Source organism: Vanacampus margaritifer, chromosome 1 (assembly GCF_051991255.1).
Source record: "Vanacampus margaritifer isolate UIUO_Vmar chromosome 1, RoL_Vmar_1.0, whole genome shotgun sequence".
Classification (NCBI taxonomy): Eukaryota; Metazoa; Chordata; class Actinopteri; order Syngnathiformes; family Syngnathidae; genus Vanacampus; species Vanacampus margaritifer.
In genome coordinates this window covers 37,821,252-37,841,461 of record NC_135432.1, presented here as the reverse complement: position 1 = coordinate 37,841,461, position 20,210 = coordinate 37,821,252, and the positions used below count along the sequence as shown (strand labels likewise).

At 38.9% G+C, this 20,210-nt stretch overlaps 1 protein-coding gene and 1 long non-coding RNA gene across 2 annotated transcripts in view; one reads left to right on the top strand and one right to left on the bottom strand.

The window, feature by feature from the left end:
* The window catches only part of LOC144039860 (uncharacterized), a 44,508-nt gene that overhangs the window by 22,719 nt on the left and 1,579 nt on the right, over positions 1 to 20,210 (bottom strand). The gene's annotated exons all lie outside the window — the stretch shown is intronic.
* On the top strand, positions 14,412 to 19,547 carry LOC144039852 (lens fiber major intrinsic protein-like). The gene is made up of 4 exons (XM_077553563.1): positions 14,412 to 15,028; positions 16,918 to 17,082; positions 17,153 to 17,233; positions 18,317 to 19,547. The coding sequence occupies exons 1-4, from the start codon at positions 14,669 to 14,671 to the stop codon at positions 18,500 to 18,502; spliced, it is 792 nt and encodes a 263-aa protein (XP_077409689.1). The 5' UTR covers positions 14,412 to 14,668; the 3' UTR covers positions 18,503 to 19,547.

The following is a 20,210-nucleotide window of genomic DNA, read 5'->3' as shown; positions in this document are numbered from 1 at the left end:
AACACAAGATAAACATGGAGAAAGTAGTAGAAAGTGTAGCTGCTAGCAAGCAGTTTTGTGAGACAAAAGCTTGGGTGAGCTCAGCACAATTCTTTCAAACCCGCCGCCAGCATCCAGGCTTGTCAGCAGCACGCTCAATGCGAGTGCCCGCTGTCACCACTCCCTCAACGCCTCTGGATTTTCTAGCGCTTTATGCGGTCTGAGCCTGCCGTGCTGTCCGGCACACACAATGCAAACATCCGTCTAATCACTTCTGCTGCCAAAAGGGCCGTTTATGAGCGTCCACATAACCATATGACCAAATAAAAACTAAACATCAACATTCAAGCAATTAGGCCTTAAACGGATCATCCGGTTGGGATGGCCCATTTTTCACTCATAAACTCTCATTAAGTTTTTATTATTTTTTTTTAAATCGGGAAATTTTTATTAGCATGCATTCTCAATTCCTTTCATTTGTTTTGGAGAAATCAGTAAAATGTCCCCTCAGAATTCCAATATAGCCACACCCCCATTCCCTCTCTTCTAATGTCTTGGTGGGAGTCAGAGCAGGGACTGGAAAAAAATTCAAAATCATTGTACATACATTGACAATAATTTCCAAAAATGGCTCATTTGGCACCAACATTTAAGTAGACATCTCTGCTTATCAGCACCTCAAAAAATATAAAAAGAATTAGTCTCGATATATCTGATTTATAAACAAATGAGGAAATTAGCAGCTTTGATGGCGTTGCTTTCTGTGATAAATCCCTAAGATATGAACACAATGCATTCCGAGAGCTTTTTCTTTTTCTTGTATTCAAGGATCTTCTCGAAAAGTAGAAGCCAAATGTCCATTTGTCACTTTTTTTAAAAAATGCGCATGCGGAAGACCATCTTACCAGCTCTCCTGCTTGTCCGGGGGAAACGCCTATCAAATGTAGTAAACGTGCGAGCTCATCTTCATCAGTCTCTTACGGCTCTCAGCCATTTTTAAAGTATGCGGTGAGATTGGTGGAGCTACAACGATGAATGACTGAATCCGAAGCTCAGCGGCTACATGCTACAAACACTCGAAGTGCGCATTGCATGTAGGAACGAGCACGCACGACGTCAAGGCAGATTGATTGACGGCCTTGAGAATCAATCGTTTAGTTGATCCACCAGGAAGACGCAGAGGCAAAAGATCCTTGAATAGAGATCTGACGTCACGTGACTATTTCTCTGAACACGTTCTCCTACGGCAGGAAAGTATTGGCACAGCGTCAATGGGCTACAATAGCGAGGAGGGCAAAAACTAGCGTTTATCCGTCAACTTTCTGCCCAAGAGCATTGACAGTCACTTTGATGAAAAGGACATTATATACATGCGCGAGGTAGACAGGTTGGATTGCCGATAAAGTGTCAGGAGTTTTTTATTTTATTTTTTAAATTTTTTTTCCAACTTGGCAATGCTGCTAACGTGGACTTACCCCCTCTCTTGTCAGCGAGTGTTTTCAAATCTGATCATTCAAAGGCTTTACAAGTTTGTACAATCTGGATTTATTTCCTCTATATGTGTGGTCAAAATGCCATTGATGTTAGCAGTTCCACGCAAGTCTTGCAATGTTACTTATGTACGTTAGCAACTGAGCAGCTGCTAAATTGGCCGCGGACGCTGTCATTTATACCATAAAAAGTCTTCTTTATGGTGTTGGTCAGTTATTAACTTTAATATCTATTAAACTGTAGCAGCACAAATTAACAAAACTGATTATTTCCCCCCCACAATTTGCGTGTGGTAACAGTTAGCATCTGCTGATTCATACACTGAGTGTATCCTGACACATGGGGGAACTAGCAGGAAAAAAATCATGGGCTTCCTGTATTTCAATTCTCAAATATCACCCCCAACCCTTACCCTAAAATATTTTTTAAAAAATGGCATTCGGCCTGACAAATTGCTATCAAAAGTGATCCATTTCAAACATTTTATTATCCATCCTACTGCCTCTAATGTATATTAAAAACATCCCATATTTGTAACCTTCAATTTAAGTCCAAGATGAGCTTTCTATCTGAAGTATTAGAGGAGGTATGACCAAAATATTCCACTGTACCCTAAATCGGAAAAAAAGAAACATTCTAGAATGATCTATTCCAAACGGGATTAAGCTATTTTTCTGCATCTAAATAAAATCATAAACAATACTATCTATCTGAAGTGAATTACAAAAAAAGTGAATAATGATATGTCCTCATGTGGACATGGGTATCAAGGCAAAACATTCAACATAATCACACAAAAACCGGGAACCAAATAGGAGATTTAGAAAAGAACAAGATCCTGACAAGGAATAAAACTGACTTGTAAACATTTCTTAACAATAGATTAACATTCTGTGTAGCCAAATGGAGAAATAGTAGAGTGCATCTTAACCATAAAATGTAACTATTTTATATAACTGGATCTTCTTTTTCCTCTTCCTGATCATCATCCATATTTTTATGGATTTCATCACCTGCTAAATCATCCTAATCTGCTTCCTCTTCTGCCAGTCCAGTCGTCAAGGGCCTGAGTTCTGCATGTTTTAGAGGTTTTCCACGTTCAACACAGCTGATTCATATTTAAACTCATCAGCAAGCTCTGCAGGAGCTTGATAATGATCCTGATCATTGAATCAGGTGTGTTGGAGTAGAGAAACCTAAAAAACATGCAGGACTCAGGCCCTCGAGGACTGGACTCTGACATCTGTGGCTTTTGGGGATGACGTCACCCTCAAACCATAGTGGTTCTAACTTGCCAGTCTCTGTGTTCATGTGAAATCCATGGTCGAGAGGGAATAAGATCTCAGGGTAGTGTTCATGAGCCTTATTCCAGTCACATACCTGGAAGTTGACTTTTCTTATGTGCTGGAAGGTACTGGAAGGGTCTCTCTGTTGACCTCTCCACCTTCCCACCTTGCAAGAGGGTCCTCTTCCAGCAGGAAGAGTCAACTTCCAGGTACAGCAGCTTGCAATGGCGGAAGTAATGGCGGCACCAGGAAATAACAAAACGCAGGAGACACGTAAATCTAAGTATGCTATTATATATATTGAATATCATAGTAATGATAGTGGTTTTATTCAATGTTCTATACTTTGGCAGAAATTGGCACAATTGTGTGTTTTAGTAAACGCACGCTATTGTCGCGTCCGTTACGTCACAACCAGCACGCAGCTGCGGCGGCTCGAGGTGACGACATAGCGGACTGGATAGCGATAGTATGTTCCCAATTCCTAGAGGATTTTTTTTTCTTGGCCTCCCCGAACAAGTAGAAGGGAGAGGGGAGCGATAACCGAGACAAAGATTGCAGGGTGAATAGGAAGTAATGGGATTGGGCCAAAGTGTTTATTTTATTTTAAACTTGTTTTATAACTAAAAAAACTGAAAAGTAGGGTCTGCAAAAGTATTCAGCCCCCCCCTGAACTAATACTTTGTCGAACTCCCTTTTGTTGCAATTGCAGCTTCAGGTCTTAGGGTATGTCTCTATCCAGTTTTGCACATCAGGAGGCTGAAATGTTTGCCCATTCCTCCTTGTAAAACAGCTCCAGCTCAGCTCGGTTAGATGGAGAGCGTTTGTGAACCACAACCTTAATCTTTAGTCAGCATTATGAAGACTAAAGAACACACCTGGCTGGTCTGGGTCAATGTTTTGGAGAGATTTAAAGCAAGAGGACACAAAACGATTTCAAAAGCTTTGAACATCAGAGTACTGTTCAATCAGTCATCAATTATGTGGATGGAGTACCAAACAACCACAAATCTACCAAGACAAGGCCGTCCCTCCATCTGGACTGTCAAACAGGGCGGTGGGAGCATCCTGCTCTGGGGGTGTTTCTCTTCTGCATGGACAGGGAAGATGGTGTGAGTAGAAGGAAAGATGGTTGGTGCAGAATACAGGGCAATCTTGTAAGAGAACCTGTTGGGGTCTGCAATAGACCTGAGACTGGGACGAAGGCTCACCTTGCAGCAAGACAATGACCCAAAGCATACAGCTAAAGTGACAATAGAATGGTTAAAAAAAAAAGTGTCAAAAAATCAATGTGCTAGTGGCCCAGTCAAAGTCCTGATCTAAATCCAATAGAAAATCTGTGGAGACATCTCAAAATTGAGGTTCACAAACACTTTCCATCTAACCCATCTGAGCTGGAGCTCAGCCTTTCAGCCTCCCGATGTGCAAAACTGATAGAGACATACCCCAAAAGACTTGAAGCTGTAATTGCAGCAAAGGGGGGTTCGACAAACTATTAATTCAGGGGGGACAAATACTTTTGCACACACTACTTTTCAGTTTTTTTTGTTGTAAAACAATTTTGAAATAAACATTTAGTTTTACTTCACAATTGTGTGCTACTTTGTGTTTAACTTTCACATAAAATTCCAGTGAAATATTTTTGTTTGTGGTTGTACCGTGCCAAAATGTTAAAAAACTCAAGGGGGTACTTTTGCAAGGCACTGTATGTGTCTGGAAGAGGACTCATGAGCACTACCCAGACATCCCATCCCCTCTTGACCATGGATTTCACATGAACACGGAGACTGGCTAGTTAGAACCACTATGGCTTGAGTGCGACGTCATCCCCAAAGCCCTTGTCGATGTCTTGGCAGAAGAGGAAACAGATGAGGATGACTTAGCAGCTGATGAAATCCATACAAATATGGATGATGATCAGGAAGAGAGAGGAAGAAGAGGATGATTAAAATCCAGTTATATTTTATCATAGTTCAATTTTATGATGCACTCTATTTTATACTGTATTTCTCCATTTGGCTGCACAGAATGTTAGCCTATTGTTGAGAAATGTTCACCAGTCATTTTTATTCCTTGTCAGGATCTTGTTCTTTTTAAATGTCCTATTTGGTTCTCGGATTTTGTGTGGTCATGTTTAAGGTTGTGATTGTGACAGCACCCCCCCCCCCCCCCCCGCAACCCTTGTGAGGACAAGCGGTTAAGAAAATGGATGGATGGATGTTTAATGTTGCGCCTTGATACCCTGGTCCACCAGTTTAATCCCATTTGAAATGGCAATTTTAGAATTTTCTGTTTTTTTCCCCAAATTAGGGTACAGTGTATTATTTTGGCCATTGCTCCTATAATACTTCAGATAGGAAGCTCATCTTGGACTTAAATTGAAATTAAATTTTGTGGGAAGTTTTTAATATACATTTGAGGCAGTGAGATGTACAATAAAACATTTGAAATGGATTACTTTTGATAGTAATTTGTCAGGCGGAGAGACATTTTTTGGTCTTTTAGGGTATGTTGAGGGTGATATTTGAGAATTGAAATACAGGAAGCCCATGATCTTTTTCCTGCTAGTTCCCCTATGTGTCAGGATACAAAAATGGAAAATTTTATGCAGTTGCTGTACCTTGTCAATTGCAATTACACAATTTTGCCAGAAGCTTTTCCCAAAAAGGGTGTTTTTTGGCCCCTGTGACCAAACTGCCCCTATCAACTTGTGATGGCCCAAGGTCTGAGAAAACACGAAAAAATAGTAAAAAAAAAAAAAAAAAAAAAGTAGTAGAAACATTCTGAAGAGTGGACCTGGCTCCCGGCCTAAATCTTGTGTTTTGCTTTATTACCTAGGACTAGGATTAAGTGCAGATTCGGAAATGAGGGCTACACCGCAGCATGTGAACTCATGTCTCACAAAAAACAATCAGATTAAGAGTATGGTCTCTAATTAGGTCATTACTAGCAAGGCTTTCAAAGAAAGTGATCTAATATTTATAAGTCCGAGTTTGTAGGTTGTGGAGTAGGTTGATTTGAGCCATTCACTATAGGATTCCCTGTCATGTTATTATTAATAACTTTGCATTGCCTGTGTATAATCTTGTACTTCAAGCGACTATAGCTGTGGCAGGGGTTTAATACCATAGGAATCTGATCAATAGATATTAGCTCGTGAGAACTTTTAAGTAGGCACTGTAGAATCGATATGACCAACCAAGGAAGAATCGTGAACAGCCACCTCAGTAGAAAACAAGTCAGCATGTGATGCAGTAATGGCTAGTGAACCTGAAAGTAAAGCGCAAGGTTCTAATCTATATTAAAAGAAACTATTGCATGAGTCTAGCATAGCGCTAGTTAGCTCTAGCCTTACAGACTCCACACCAGTTCTAACAGGTTCGCTAATCACCTGTAGCCCGGCCTGCTCTAATGTGTACTGTCATGGAAGGCTCAAACTGTAATCTAAATTTAGAGTGATGGCGCCTTCCCAGTTAGGGTGAAAACCATCCAACCTCAGCAGGTTGCATCGCCCCCAGAAGGAAAGACAATTATCTACAAACCGCAACCCTTGCTTGCTACAAAAACTAGCCAGCCACGATTAAGCGAGAATAATCTGCTAAACCTTCCATCTTTGCCTCTTGCTGGCAAGGGGCCAGAGACAATTATTTGATGCTCACTCATCTTTCTGGCTAGTCCTAGCTATGTTCTTCTTTGTGATATCTGATTAACTCATCCTAGTGTCACTGAAGCTGGCATGTATGACATGTATGTCAGACTAGCTAGTGTTGTTTGCCTTTTGCTGGAGTCTAACCCTGTTGTATGTGAGCTCCCTAAGACTAGCTTCAATGTCAGGTGCTCTGGCCCTAGAAAAATACATTATTGTGGCTGGGTTCTTAAGCTCAATGTTACAGGTGATGAATTCACCTATAAGTAAAGTGCGGGAGCCAGTAGACCGAGGTGAAGTGAGACTAGTGTTGAGGAGGCAGATCTTTTCCTCCGCGTGTTCGTTTTCTTTTGGATAGTGAGAATGTTGGTTATCCGAATACAGGCTGGAGATCGATGAACAGTTACTTCGAAGCTTTTATTTCTACAGAATATTCCGGGCACAAGTCAGTTACAGACAATGGCTGCAGCCTCTGACAAGTGCGAAGATTACAGAGGACTTACAACATATTCTTATACTATCTTGAAGGGCGGCACCACAAAGCCCCCAGCAAACAGCCCACCCGGAGTTCACCGGACATGAGATAACTTCAAAGACATTCAAACACATTGACTTCAAAGACATAATTCAAACACATTGACTTCAAAGACATCATTCAAACACATTGACTTCAAAGACATCATTCAAACACAGACAATGGCCCATTGTTGTGGAATAGAGGAGGTTTTTCAGTCATGACGGCACCTGGCAGAAATTGCGATAACACTCACAAAGATACATCCGCAGAACAAAGCTCTACTGAGGAAATAAGGAAATTAAAACAGTTATGACTAAATCTGAGCAGAAGACCCTCCTCACTAGCTAATAGTGTTAATTTCGTCAACGAAAACATATGTTTTTCACTGGACTAAAACTATACTAGACTAGACCAAAAGCCTCATTGATAAACAATAAGTGGGACTAAATCAGTAAGCGTTTTCGTTGACTAATGACAAGACAAAAACGTACTTCAAACAAACTGGACTAAAATCTATGGACTTTTTAGTTCACGAACAAAAACGAGACAAAAATTACTTGATTTTGTAAAATCTTGTTTCTGCTAATCTGTCACTGTGACACTGTCATGTGACGCCCCCCCCCCCCTTCAAATCTAGCGCGTGCAACATTCACACATGGATTCATAGTGAAAGGTTTAAAAAAAAAAAAGAAGAAGTTAATTATAGTTATCATGTAACATTATTCCAATGTTTATAATGTTCCAATAGTGTTCCGACCGCTAACTAATGCTGGCTAATTTACTAGCTCGTAGTATGGAGCCATAGTAGCCACTTGTTGATATACTGTTATTGTGTGTCAAGTTGTTTTTTTATCAGATGAGAGAAAAATTTTATGTGAAATAGTTTTAGATCCGAAACAATCTGCTGACAAAAATATATAAAGGGGTTAAATGATTGTCCTAACTAAAACTAGTCTAAAACTAGACAGCTATGTTTTCTTGGACTAAAATAAAGACCAAAATGCAAGATATAGTCGACAAAAAATGGACTAAATAAAAACGTGATGAGGTTGACTAACTATGATAAAAACTAACAAATGGTATTGAAATTGGACTAAAACTGAGAGTAAATTTTAAAATGGCGTATAAAATTAACACTACTAGCTAACGGGCTAAATCTGTTTTACGTCTGAACCGGCTCACCGCAATTAGCAAGCCGTTCAGGGGCTGCTACTAGCTGGGCTAGTCGTCTATACTCCTGCTATCTGTTGTGTCCGCCACATCTACAGGTACCAAAGTATTCTGGACTAGCTGACGGACATGTCCCGCTAGCAGAGAAAGCCTTTCAAGGAGGCGCGTGCCAGTGATGCACTAAGCCATACTTACATTTAATCGGTCAGACATTTTGGGAGCGAAGGCTGTTCAGAAAGTCAAGCATCAAAGGAGCCATTGCTGATGTCCGAGCAGCGGTACGGCCACAGACGGTAAAAATTGACTACTCTGTTTACGGAGGTTAAAAATTGTGAAAAAAGGTGAAAACATGGCATGGACCCCTGCAATTCACAGAAAAGTAGGGGTGTCACCATGTCCCGATCAGCTATTGATATCAGATATTGGTCCGAAATCAGCCCCCCCAAAAAATTTCATCGGATTTCATCGGTCTATACCCAAAATTTAACATTTATAATATATATCTATATTATCAATTTAGCACTCGAATACAAGCAGTCCATTCCAGACTCCGCTCGAGCAAAATCTCGATCTAGTATGCAGAGACTATGTGATCAAAACCATCTTTATTTGATTCAAATGCAGTACATTTTCATGTTAGAAGTTAAATTTATGTAACCCAAATGTTTGGAATTAATGAGTCATATTTTCTTATACGTACTGTTGCTGACTATTGTTCTTTGTTCAATAGCATCACTTGATCAAGTTTCTTCTAACTTTTTTCTAAATAATAAAATAAATAAAAGTATGTGTAATTCCTGCTGATATCATATGGCATCGATATTGGTATGGGACAGTATGCTAGGCTGCAATATTGGTATCGTATTGCAAGAGAAAAAGTTGTATCGGGGCACCTCTAGAAAAAAAAACATAAGGAGTTGAACATTGGGTAAATAAACCATGATCCAAAACACTTAAACATACTGTAAATTCTAACTCTTACAGCATTAGTGTTATAAAGAAATGGCTTATATGTTATTTGATTTGGAAAAAATGCACCAAAAGTATGAGGATGCTGGCGTGTATGTCACTGTTTTGCAACCTGTAATAATGGAAAATTTGGGACCGCAGAGGTTCGACACAGGGAGTGGTGGCTAGACACACTGCTTCCACTGGAATAGATTGTTCGCCCAAGGCGCAAATCTAGCCAGGACCGCCCGGTGCCTCTGCATCCATAGGTGCACACTGGGAAATATATGACTACTGCTAAAATATAATAAACAATCAAAACTATTAAACAATAATGAACCCCCATAAATGGCAGATTAAAATATAAGAGCCATTTAAATAAATATTATTTAAAAGCTTTGAAAAAACACGAAAAGTAGATACTGTAGATAAATATTAGTTAAAAGCTAGTTAAAAAGGTGAGTCTTGAGTCTGCATGCTAACTGTTACCACACAAAATGTGGGGGAAATAATCTGTTTCGTTCATTTGTGCTGCTACGGTTTCATAGATATTACAAAGTTGAATTTAATAACTGACAATCACCATAAAGAAGACTTTTTACGGCATAAATGGTGGCAGTCGCGGCCGATATAGCAGCTGCTAAGTTGTTAACGTACATAAATAACACTGCCAAGACTTGCGTCAAACTGCTAGCTTTGATAGCATTTTGACAACACATAAAGGGGAAACAAATCCGGATTGTACAAACTTGTAAAGCCTTTGTATGATCATATTTGAAAGCACTCACTGGCAAGAGAGGAGGTAATTCCACGTAGCAGTGTCGCCGAGTTGGGGAAAAAAAGCCCTCCTGACACTTCATCTGCAATTCAACATGTCCACCTCACGCATGTATACACCAGAGGAAGACTTCCCCGAACTACCAGCTCCAGCTAAATCTCCAGCTGCAAAAAAAGGCTCTTTATGGTACAGAGGCCGCATCAAATGATACGATTATCTCTACTCTCCCAAAGCTGATAAATGACCGCTCTGACACCATTGAATCTCTGGTCAACAAAAACACGTTGGCGATTGAAGGAATGAAGAAGACAATTGACTTTGTGTGTAACGAAGTGAAAGAAGCAAAGGAAAAAGTGACCAAGATTCGTCTTAGAGTTGAAGAAAAAAAAATAGCCACTCTCCAAACTCGGATAAATGAACTGGACTTCTACTCAAGAAGATGGAACTTGAAACTCTATGGCAGGGGTGCTCAAGTTCGGTCCTCGAGAGCCCCTATCCAGCCTGTTTTCCATGTTTCTCTCCACTAACACACCTGATTCATGATCAACTCCAACCCGAGGGCCATGATCATGTGCTTCGCTCTAAGATCTTACAGGGATGCGATTTGGAAGTTTGCCAAGAACCACCCTTTTCTGCATGATAACAAGCTGAGCTTCGCCGAAGACCTCTCCAAGATGATCGGATGAGGCGAGACTGAAGCTGTGGCCCCACATACAACAGGCTCGCAAGGATGGACCCCTGGCGTACTACGTCGGGGCACAAGCTTTCATCAGCGGGAAAGAAATCTTCTGAGGTACTGGTAAAATGGAGACCCGTCCTCTTTTGTGTTCATATGCCAAAAATTGCCTGTGTTGTTGACTTTTAAATTAATACTGCTGTTTGTTTGTTTTTTTTTCTGGATGAAAATATTGATATTAATATCACTACTGATAGTGGCAAATCCCAAAAGTGCATTTTTTCTTATACTGTATACTTTTAGAGTGTTACAACTCACTATTGCGCAAACTTTTTTTTTTTAAGTCATATTTTGCTTTATGATTACTAGACCCCAAACTTTTTTTCTTATTGAATGCAGTGCATTTATGCTCAGTGTAACTTTATCTGCATTTTCCTTTCATATTTGTGTATGTAAGTGTGAACTTCTGGCAATTAAATATTGTGATATTAATGTAATTTCCAATATCCCTGTTAAACAATCTTACTTAGGGGTTTGCATCAGTAAAGACGAACGTCAACGCTGCTCTACTAATTTTGAACCACTAATTGAAAATGTAAAAAATACATTTTATCTTTGGCTTTTCCGTGATTTATCTTTAAGGGGCAGAATTCTTCTTTCAAAAGCAGAAGGCCTATGTTGATTTATGCTGCTCAGTCTATATGTGTAGATTCTGCTACATGCAAAAAAATAGACAGAGCTTTGTTTGATTTTGTATGGCGAAATCACACTCATTATTTGCGGAAATCTGTGGTACTAAATAATTATAGAAATGGTGGTCTGAGTTTTTTGGACTTTTCATCTCTTAATTACACTTTTAAAATTAAATGGATTACACAATTCTTCCAACGTCCAACATCTACATGGAATTGTATCCCTCAATATGTTTTTTCTCTAGTTTGTGGGCAAATTTGTTTTTATTATGCACCTACAACGCTGACAAAGTTCCCTTTAAGCTGTCCTTATTCCATAAACAAATGCTACTAGCTTGGAACGTAATGTAGAAACACAACTTTACTCCTCATACATTTTTCACATGGAACAATATACACATACTGTATAAACATCGATCAATCTTTCTACAGAGGTAGGTTAGACAATGATATTTTGTTTTTTGAGTCAACTATTTAACCAAAATGGACAACTTTATACTTATTCAAAATTTTTGGCTCGCTATGGTTTCCCGGTCACTCCGAAAGACTTTTCAATTGTGTTTCCACCACCAGGTATTGTTGCACTTTACAGAACGTCCTTTGGGAAAAGACACTCAACCTATGTATTGAATGTTGGATGTTATTGAAACCTATATTGGAAAAATGTGTTTTACAGGCAACATTAAGAATAAAAACAGCTTAATTCGCTATTTTTTTCAGCGAGACATTGTCTCCACACCTTCTGCAATTCCGTATTGGTCTTCATATGTCAATAATATAAATTGGGAAAAGGTTTGGCTTTTGCCACATAATTTTTTCATTACGAACATAGTTAAAGAAATTTCATTTCAAACAGTGTATAGATTTTGCTCAACAAACTTGAATCTGCTGAAATTTAAGAAAGACCTTGATGTTAAGTGCAGTTTTTGTGACGATTCAAGAGAAACATTAGTCCATTTGTTCTGGCATTGTCCATACATGAAGCAATTCTGGGGTAGATGGTCACAATTTATTATAGTCCACATTTATCCAGACTTTATTTTGGAAACATATATTATTTGGTGTATTTGAATTTGATAAAAAATATCTATACGCAATTTTATTTGATAAATCTTATCATTATTTTTGCAAAATTTTATATTCACTAATTTAAATTTACACATAAGAAACGTCCTTTATTGATTTTTTTATATACATGAGAAATAATTTTTCAGCATTGTCTGGTTGTATGTGTCCGAAAGCGTTAAAAACATACAATTATTGTAAACTTTATCATATAGTTGGATGATATTGTATTGTATTTTTCTCTTTTTGTTATATTTTTGATTTTATTTTGTTTAGCTTGTATGTTTTAAACTCCCTGGCGTGTTTTTTGTTTTAATTGTTTGAATTGTATACAATGTTTATATTCTTATCTTTTCCCTTGTTCTGTCTGTATACTCCTTGTTACATGAATAAAGAACCTTGAAGAAGACAAAAAAAAAAAAAAACAGTGTCTTCCTTTTTTAGTCACACTGTCTTCAGTGTTGGGGGCAAAATGACACTTCTAGGGGCAGTCTGGAGCCCTTCATGGACATCATGGAAGATAACCAATGAGGACACCACTGTTGAATATAAATAATCAATCATCAATAATCAGCTATACTTGAATTCCCCAAACTGCATGTTGACACAAAACATTTGGCATAATCCTCAAATGAACACCAAAGGTTGTTGTTTGGTGCTCATTTTTTGCTGACCTCCCGACCTCCTGGATGATCTTAACCCTTTCATGCACAAATTATGATAATGTTCATCTGGATTTTTTTTCTCAACTTTTTTTTTTTATTACTCTTTAGGTATGAAAAAAAATCACCTTTATATTTTTTTTTCAAACATAATTTCTTCAAGGAGTTGTCCACTAGGGTGGATAATGTGCATTTGAGCAACTGATGAAATATGTTTGTTTGTAAGAAAATAATTAATAACATAAAAAAACTATGTAAACACTATAGAAAATTTCTGTTTGATTTGTAACATTGTGTCCACATACATTTTTTTTAACACAATTCAAAACTACTACATTTATTGCAAACATATTTACCCAAAGAAAAATTAACTTTTTATGAAGTACAGATAGTAATTTTCTTTTTCTGGCAACCATTCATCATCACTGCCACTGTCATCATCTCCACTAGAGTCAGATGGTGTATGGTCGACTATCCTGTAGGTTTTGCTAGCATGTTCTGCACCTGACTACTGAAACACATAAGGACCAGGATCATTACTCTCATATGAGGCCTAAAATCCATAAAATATTGCTAAAATAAAAATTACATGATGATTTAAAGCAAAAAATAAAGAAAAATACTGCAGATTAAGTATTTTCAAAAGTTACAGCAACACTAAATTGTAGTCACAATACAGCTAATGATCTCTTAATCTATCACCATTTCCTCAAATTACAAAATCCATGCTTGGATATTTTAACAATATTACTCCTTAGTTGTTGCTTGATGTCCCAATATATTTTCGACTTGCAAGGGAATCCTGGAACAGAAGGAATAGATACTTATTCCTTCCTTGCACGTCTCCCTTGTCTTTTTTTTTGCACTTACAAACGTTGACCACTGGATGGCAGTGTATGTCAAGAGTACACTAGTGTCCACTGGAGTGGCTAATGGCCAACTGTGGCAAAAAGTTTCATTTATATAGGAGAAAACAACATTTTAATAGCTGTCCACTGTAGTAACCACAATCCGTGAAAGGGTTAAAGATTTACGGCACATCTGGGCAAGGTTTATCGTTAATATGTGTAGATATGTCATTGTAATATAACAAAATAAACTTTCTTTTTCCAGTTGAGCATTTTTAAATAAATTGTATTGTATATTTATATATATTTTTTTAATTCATCTTAATTTTACTCTGCCAAATATCAGTCAGCATGGGCCTAAAACCAGTGGATAGCCAAAACAAGTCCAATGATGGTATTTTGGACTTTTGCACACGGCTGCATATGTACCACATTGCACAGCACAATATAATCAAATAGAAGTGGCCCCGATGCGACCCAACGCAACCTCTTTTTTGCTCAATTCTAGACGGACCCTTTGCTCTCATCAGACAAAGGGCAGCGCGTGCTGGTGCAGGCGTAGCAAGGGTTAAGGATACTGTTTCCAATAATACCATTGTGTACTGACCACTCCCCTGGGCTCAGCGAGGCGCTTATAAAAAGGCCTCCGAGTTTCCCCCGGCCTGGTAAAGAATGTGTGCAGTGTGTGTGTCTGTATTTTACGAACTCTGCTGATGTTGGCACATTAATGCGAGCAGACTGGTGCAACGCTCCACTCAGGAGCTCTCCATGACCGACATCACTAAAGTATCCCCAGTTTGGCTCGAGTCAGACTTTCCTGGTGAAAGACAGATTTGAACAAGTGTGTGGGAAGGGTTCCGTCTCCGTTTAGTTGACTGATAGTTTGCGTTGAGTCCACTTTCGGGTCACCATGTGGGAATTCCGGTCTGCGTCCTTCTGGCGGGCGGTGTTCGCCGAGTTCTACGGCACCATGTTCTTCGTCTTCTTTGGCTTGGGGGCCGCCCTCCGCTGGACCACGGGGCCCCACAACGTCCTGCATGTAGCGTTCTGCTTTGGGCTGGCGGCCGCCACATTCATCCAGTCCATCGGCCACATCAGCGGCGGCCACATCAACCCGGCCGTGACCTTCGCCTTCCTGATCGGCTCCCAGATGTCGCTGTTCCGCGCCATCTTCTACATTGTCGCCCAATGTCTGGGAGCCCTGGCCGGCGCCGCCGTGCTCTATGGGGTCACGCCCATCAACATGAGGGGCAACATGGTCCTGAACACGGTAAGACCACCCGGGACCCACACTGCATTCAGTGCTGTCTAATGAGAAGAATGCATCTGACATTGTGTTTTTTTCTGAAATATGAAAACACTGGAAATTAGTTTCATAATAAAAAAAACATCTCAAACAAGTCCTTCAACAATAAACGACTATAGTGTACAGCAGAGGTGGGCATCGAGGGCCAAAGTCCTGCAGGTTTTGCATGTTGCCCTTCTCCAACACAGCTGATATATGATCAGCTCATCAGCAAGCTCTGCATAAGCCTGATAATGAGCCTGTTGATTGGAATCAGCTTGTGTTGGAAGTGAGAAACCTCCAAAACCTGCAGGACTCCGGCCCTCGAGGACCGAGATTGCCCACGTCTGGTGTACAGTATGGAGGACGAAAACTACTAAAATTTAAAATAAATAAATGACTGACTAAATAAATAAATGAATAAAAGTGAAAATAAAAACGAATATAAAAAAATATAATTCAAAAATTAAATACAAAAATAAATAGAAATGAAAATAAAACCAACTATATATATATATATATATATATATATATATATATATATATATATATATATATATATATATATATATATCCCTAAATAAATAAAAGTACAAATAAAAAAACGAGATAAAAAAATAAATGTGAAAATAAATATTGCAATGAAAAAAATATATAAATAGAATTAAATATCAATTAATAAATAAAAACGCTCTGCTCTCACATTTATTTATTTCATGCTGCAGACGCTCTGTCAGGTCGAAATGTTATTCAAATGAGGGGGTGGTCGTAAGCGTGTCTTGGGTTGGGCTCCGCTGTTGCAAACTGCCTATAGTAAGCGGGGCGGCGAACAAGCAAGTCTTGCCGGCTTGCAACTAGAGCGCTCCATCAATAGACGACTATCTTGTCCAGTGTGATCAGTGACAGTGGACAAGATAGATGACAGTTGTAGCCAAGTCAACTGTCATCAGGCAGTTTGCAACAGCGGAGCCCAACCCAACGTTTTTATTTATTAATTGATATTTAATTCTATTTATATATTTATTTATTTCGATATTTTTATTTTTTAAGCTTGTTTTTTATTTTTAACTTTATATATATATATATATATATATATATATATATATATAGTTGTTTTATTTCCATGTATATATTTGTTTGTATTAAATTAATTAATTAATAAAAGTGAAAATATAAATGGATAGAAAAACTATAATAAAAAAAATAATTTGGTCATGTATTTTTAATTTTGGCAGTTTTGGTCCTCCATAATATTGGTCGTTTTACCATGCACCAAAATACAACCAGGTAATGTAGTTTAGTGACCTCTATTGGCCATGTTAAGCGAAAAAGTGAACCATAAGTGGAGTTAATGGGATTATCTCACTGAGCTAACAGGCCGGTAATTTTAATTTTTCTTTTTTATTGTTGACATGTCAATTCGTTGTCGCCGGAACTAATGGTTAATGGTTGGGGTTAGTATTCAGTGAGGTTGTACACGTTACGTCGTTACATGGGACACTAAAGGTTGAGGTTAGAAAGAGGCTCAGTAGTATGGTTGATGTTGACATTACAAAACATGTAGTCAACACTAAAACTAATTAGTGGCTAGTTAGCTCAGTCAGATAGACGAACATCATCCAACCACACGGCCCAGATTTGAGTCAGAGTAACTAAATTTATGGTTTACTTTATTATTTTTCCGCTCTGTAAACGGCCAATAGGGGTCGCTAAACAACAATACATAACACTTGGTCGAAATTTGGCACATTTCAAAACGACCTATGTGGTCGTTTATTGTTGTTTAACTGTCTGAACAAAAACTATAAGCTTTTACTATGGGGGCCAGAATGTAGATGAGGTGAAGGTAATTTCTCCCCTTGTTGCCTGGGCAGCTGCAGCCAGGCATCAGTCTGGGCATGGCCACCACCATGGAGGTCTTCCTCACGCTGCAGCTGGTCGTCTGCATCTTCGCCGTGACAGATGAGCGGCGCAACGGACGCTTGGGATCCGCTGCCCTGGCTATCGGTATCTCCGTGCTGATGGGACATCTTCTCGGGGTGAGACTTGGAGGACCCTCGAATTTATTGCTGTGTCTACGTTCAACAACTTGTATGTTTTTCTACTTAGATTTACTACACCGGAGCAGGGATGAACCCAGCAAGGTCCTTCGCTCCAGCTGTGCTCGTCAGGAATTTTGTCAATCATTGGGTAAGAAGATCACGTCAAACGCTTGACAACATTACACTATACTTTCAAAACAAACGCTATTGATTGGCTTGGGTGCGAGGGACCGGAGGACTGTCAGCCATCTCTCTCACCTCTGGGCCCCTGCCAGCTAGCAATAACTATCCGCTGGCGGAATGCGAATGTAGCCAACATTTTAGACGAGACTAGAAGTGAACAGTAGGCTATAAACAAACTTGCTGCTCTCCGTAGTGACCAAAATTTCAGACTTTTGGTTGAGTTAACCATTTCAAACCTGCATTTTTTAATAATTTTTTTAAGTTATTATTATTATATATTTTTAATGATTTTGACTCCCACATAAGAACAACATGGGATTTTTTTTTTGGGGGGGGGGGGGGGGGGGTAGGAAAAGTTATTAACAATTTTGCTTGTTTTCTAATGTTCTCAATCATGCACAAACAGTCAGTCCCAAACCCTAAATAAAGGCCATTTAAAGGCATCATGTTTAATCAAAAATGATCCAAACGTAAGCGTGTTAAAAAAAAAGGTAAAAAGAAAGAAAGAAAAGGCAGTAGCACCCCCTTCTGGAATTTGGGGGAAATCTAGCCCCTAAATCCAGTTTCACATGAATCTGTTAACCTTAACAAAAAAAATCCCAAGAAGCCATGCCTGAAAACTCCGCCATTTTGATTGTAAGCGGACATTTTAGGCTCCTTTTCATTGTCCCTTCAAAGACAAATTTGCTGTTATGGAAGCATTCCCATGGATTTTGTCTTTGAAAATTCTGCTCACAAAGGCAGTTTCCCTGCAACATTAAATTTGGTAGTCACTCATGTTTAATCATGAGTAGACCCACAAAATGTGTCAAGATGCCACGCCGCAGAAAAACACAGAGTGTCTGCCATTTTGGGCATTTTTTGTTCATTTCCAAGGGTCGTTCAACATCAAACCTAAGATTTTGTGTGATTGCATCTCGCTCTAACCGTGCTCTGAAGTTCCCCCGAATTCTCTTGCTACCTGAGCAATTTTATGCAAGTTTGTGAAAAGAATTTCAGGGAATGTCCAAATGACGGATATGCCAAATGATGATTCTGTTCCCGGCAGGTGTACTGGGTGGGACCTATGATCGGCGGCACTATTGGTGCTCTGCTCTATGACTTCATGCTCTTCCCGCGAATGCGCAGCCTCTCCGAGAGGCTCGCCACGCTGAAGGGCACTCGGCCTCAGGAGGCCGAGGGCCCGCAGGAGACCAGAGGAGAGCCCGTGGAGCTTAAAACGCAGGCCCTATAAGGCCACAGAAGAACGATGAGCTGCTCATCAAACACCTCTTCCCATTTTAATCCTGGTTCTGACAGCAGAACTGGGTCTACTCCCCACTTTTTGGAATGCAGGACAAAGATGAAGGCTTTCGAAGTCAACTTCTTTCTTTTCTTTTTGCTAAGAGTGAAGCTACAGTAGAGAGACTTCAGCATGCTTTTTCTTTTTTCAGCCTCCATAAATTTGCCCTTTGCTTTGTTCCACTTAATTTCACATGCATTTTGTACTTCACCATAATGAATCCCTTTTTTTGTATTTTTCAAAGTGTCAGAAAACAATTTATGTCTGTCTTAGGCTTGTTTGACCTAACAATGTAATTTTTTTCCCTTAATTTATGCACATGTATACTATTTTTAAATCATCAAAAATTATTTGCAATCAGGGTGCTGATACAGAGGTGGCAAATCCAGGTCCAGTAAGTAAATACACTGCCACAGTAGCCCCTTGTGTTAGTAAGCTAGCTCCATAGCAGCATGGGAGCTAACTAGCTAGCACCTCTGTGATGCAACAATATCACATTTAGAAATAATCGCTGCTCAATACAATTTTTCATTTTTGGTGTGTTTTTGGATAAAAAAAAAAAGTAGAAATACATGCTTTTATTGGACAGATGAAATGCCCAAAATGGTTTCCTGTTAGCCAAACCTGAGCAACTCGAGCACATGCACAGGCTGCCGTTATGTGACATCAGCATAGAAGTCAGGACTCAAAAAACAAACAAACAAAAAAAAAACAGAGTGCATGAAGTGTGCTGACTTAAAAGGTGCGTGGTCAATGTTATGCGCCAATGATCTCATTATTATCATTGCAACATTGACCAGCCATGTAAGCAGCTTCTGCTGTTTTCTTTCTTGTGTGGTTTCTCCGACAAGTGGCTGATTGAGTAGATTTTAGTGACACTTTCAGAATTGTTGTTTTTCCTTTTTTTGTGATGTACAGTGTAAAGTTGTCTTTTTCTTTTTTTTTTTAACATTTGAGGATTCTTGAAGCTAATAATACAGTAATTATCATCATCATATACACCTGTGATGTAATTGTGTTCTCTTGGGCTGATGGAAGTGATGCCAAGCAGCAGTTGACACAGCAATATACTCTCATTCAATGCACAGCCTATATCACAGTACAGGCATGTCTGCCATTATATGCCCCCCAACCCGCTAGAATGTCCTAAAACTCTTGGTTTTAGCTCTATTTGTCTGGAATGTTTATTCAAAATACAACTTTCAACATAGTATCAGTGCTATTATTAATATCTTAACGGACATAAGCCCGCTAGCTTAATGCTACCATAAAATAGCATGACAGGCTAGCTGAAATTTGTATTACTATTGATGCCATTTTAAATCATCAGAAAATGAATCTATTGGAATTTAGCTTAAATTCGGGTCTACTTGTATGTGGCTTATAAAGCAAAGTTCAGATTTTTTTAAATTTTATTTTGCATTTTATATACAGTACAATATAGCAGTAAGCACAACAGACCAAATTACTACTATTTCTAAAGTATTTGCTGTTCAATTTTTATGTCAAACAACATGGCACTTATGCTGTCCAAGATTTCATGCAGCATGTTTGGTTGAAGTCGATTTTAGACAGGCTAATGGTGTGCAGTATGCCTTTGAAGTAAGCTGCTGCTGTAAAATGGGTTAACTAGCTCACAATTACAATCATTCAAAAGCAA

What these genes read in the sequence shown, in the direction of transcription:
- LOC144039852 (XM_077553563.1), top strand. Translation starts at nt 14,669, where the DNA reads ATGTGGGAATTCCGGTCTGCGTCCTTCTGGCGGGCGGTGTTCGCCGAG. An exon ending in GCAACATGGTCCTGAACACG is followed by an intron (nt 15,029 to 16,917) that starts GTAAGACCACCC and finishes TTGCCTGGGCAG; the next exon opens with CTGCAGCCAGGCATCAGTCT. An exon ending in TGATGGGACATCTTCTCGGG is followed by an intron (nt 17,083 to 17,152) that starts GTGAGACTTGGA and finishes TTTTCTACTTAG; the next exon opens with ATTTACTACACCGGAGCAGG.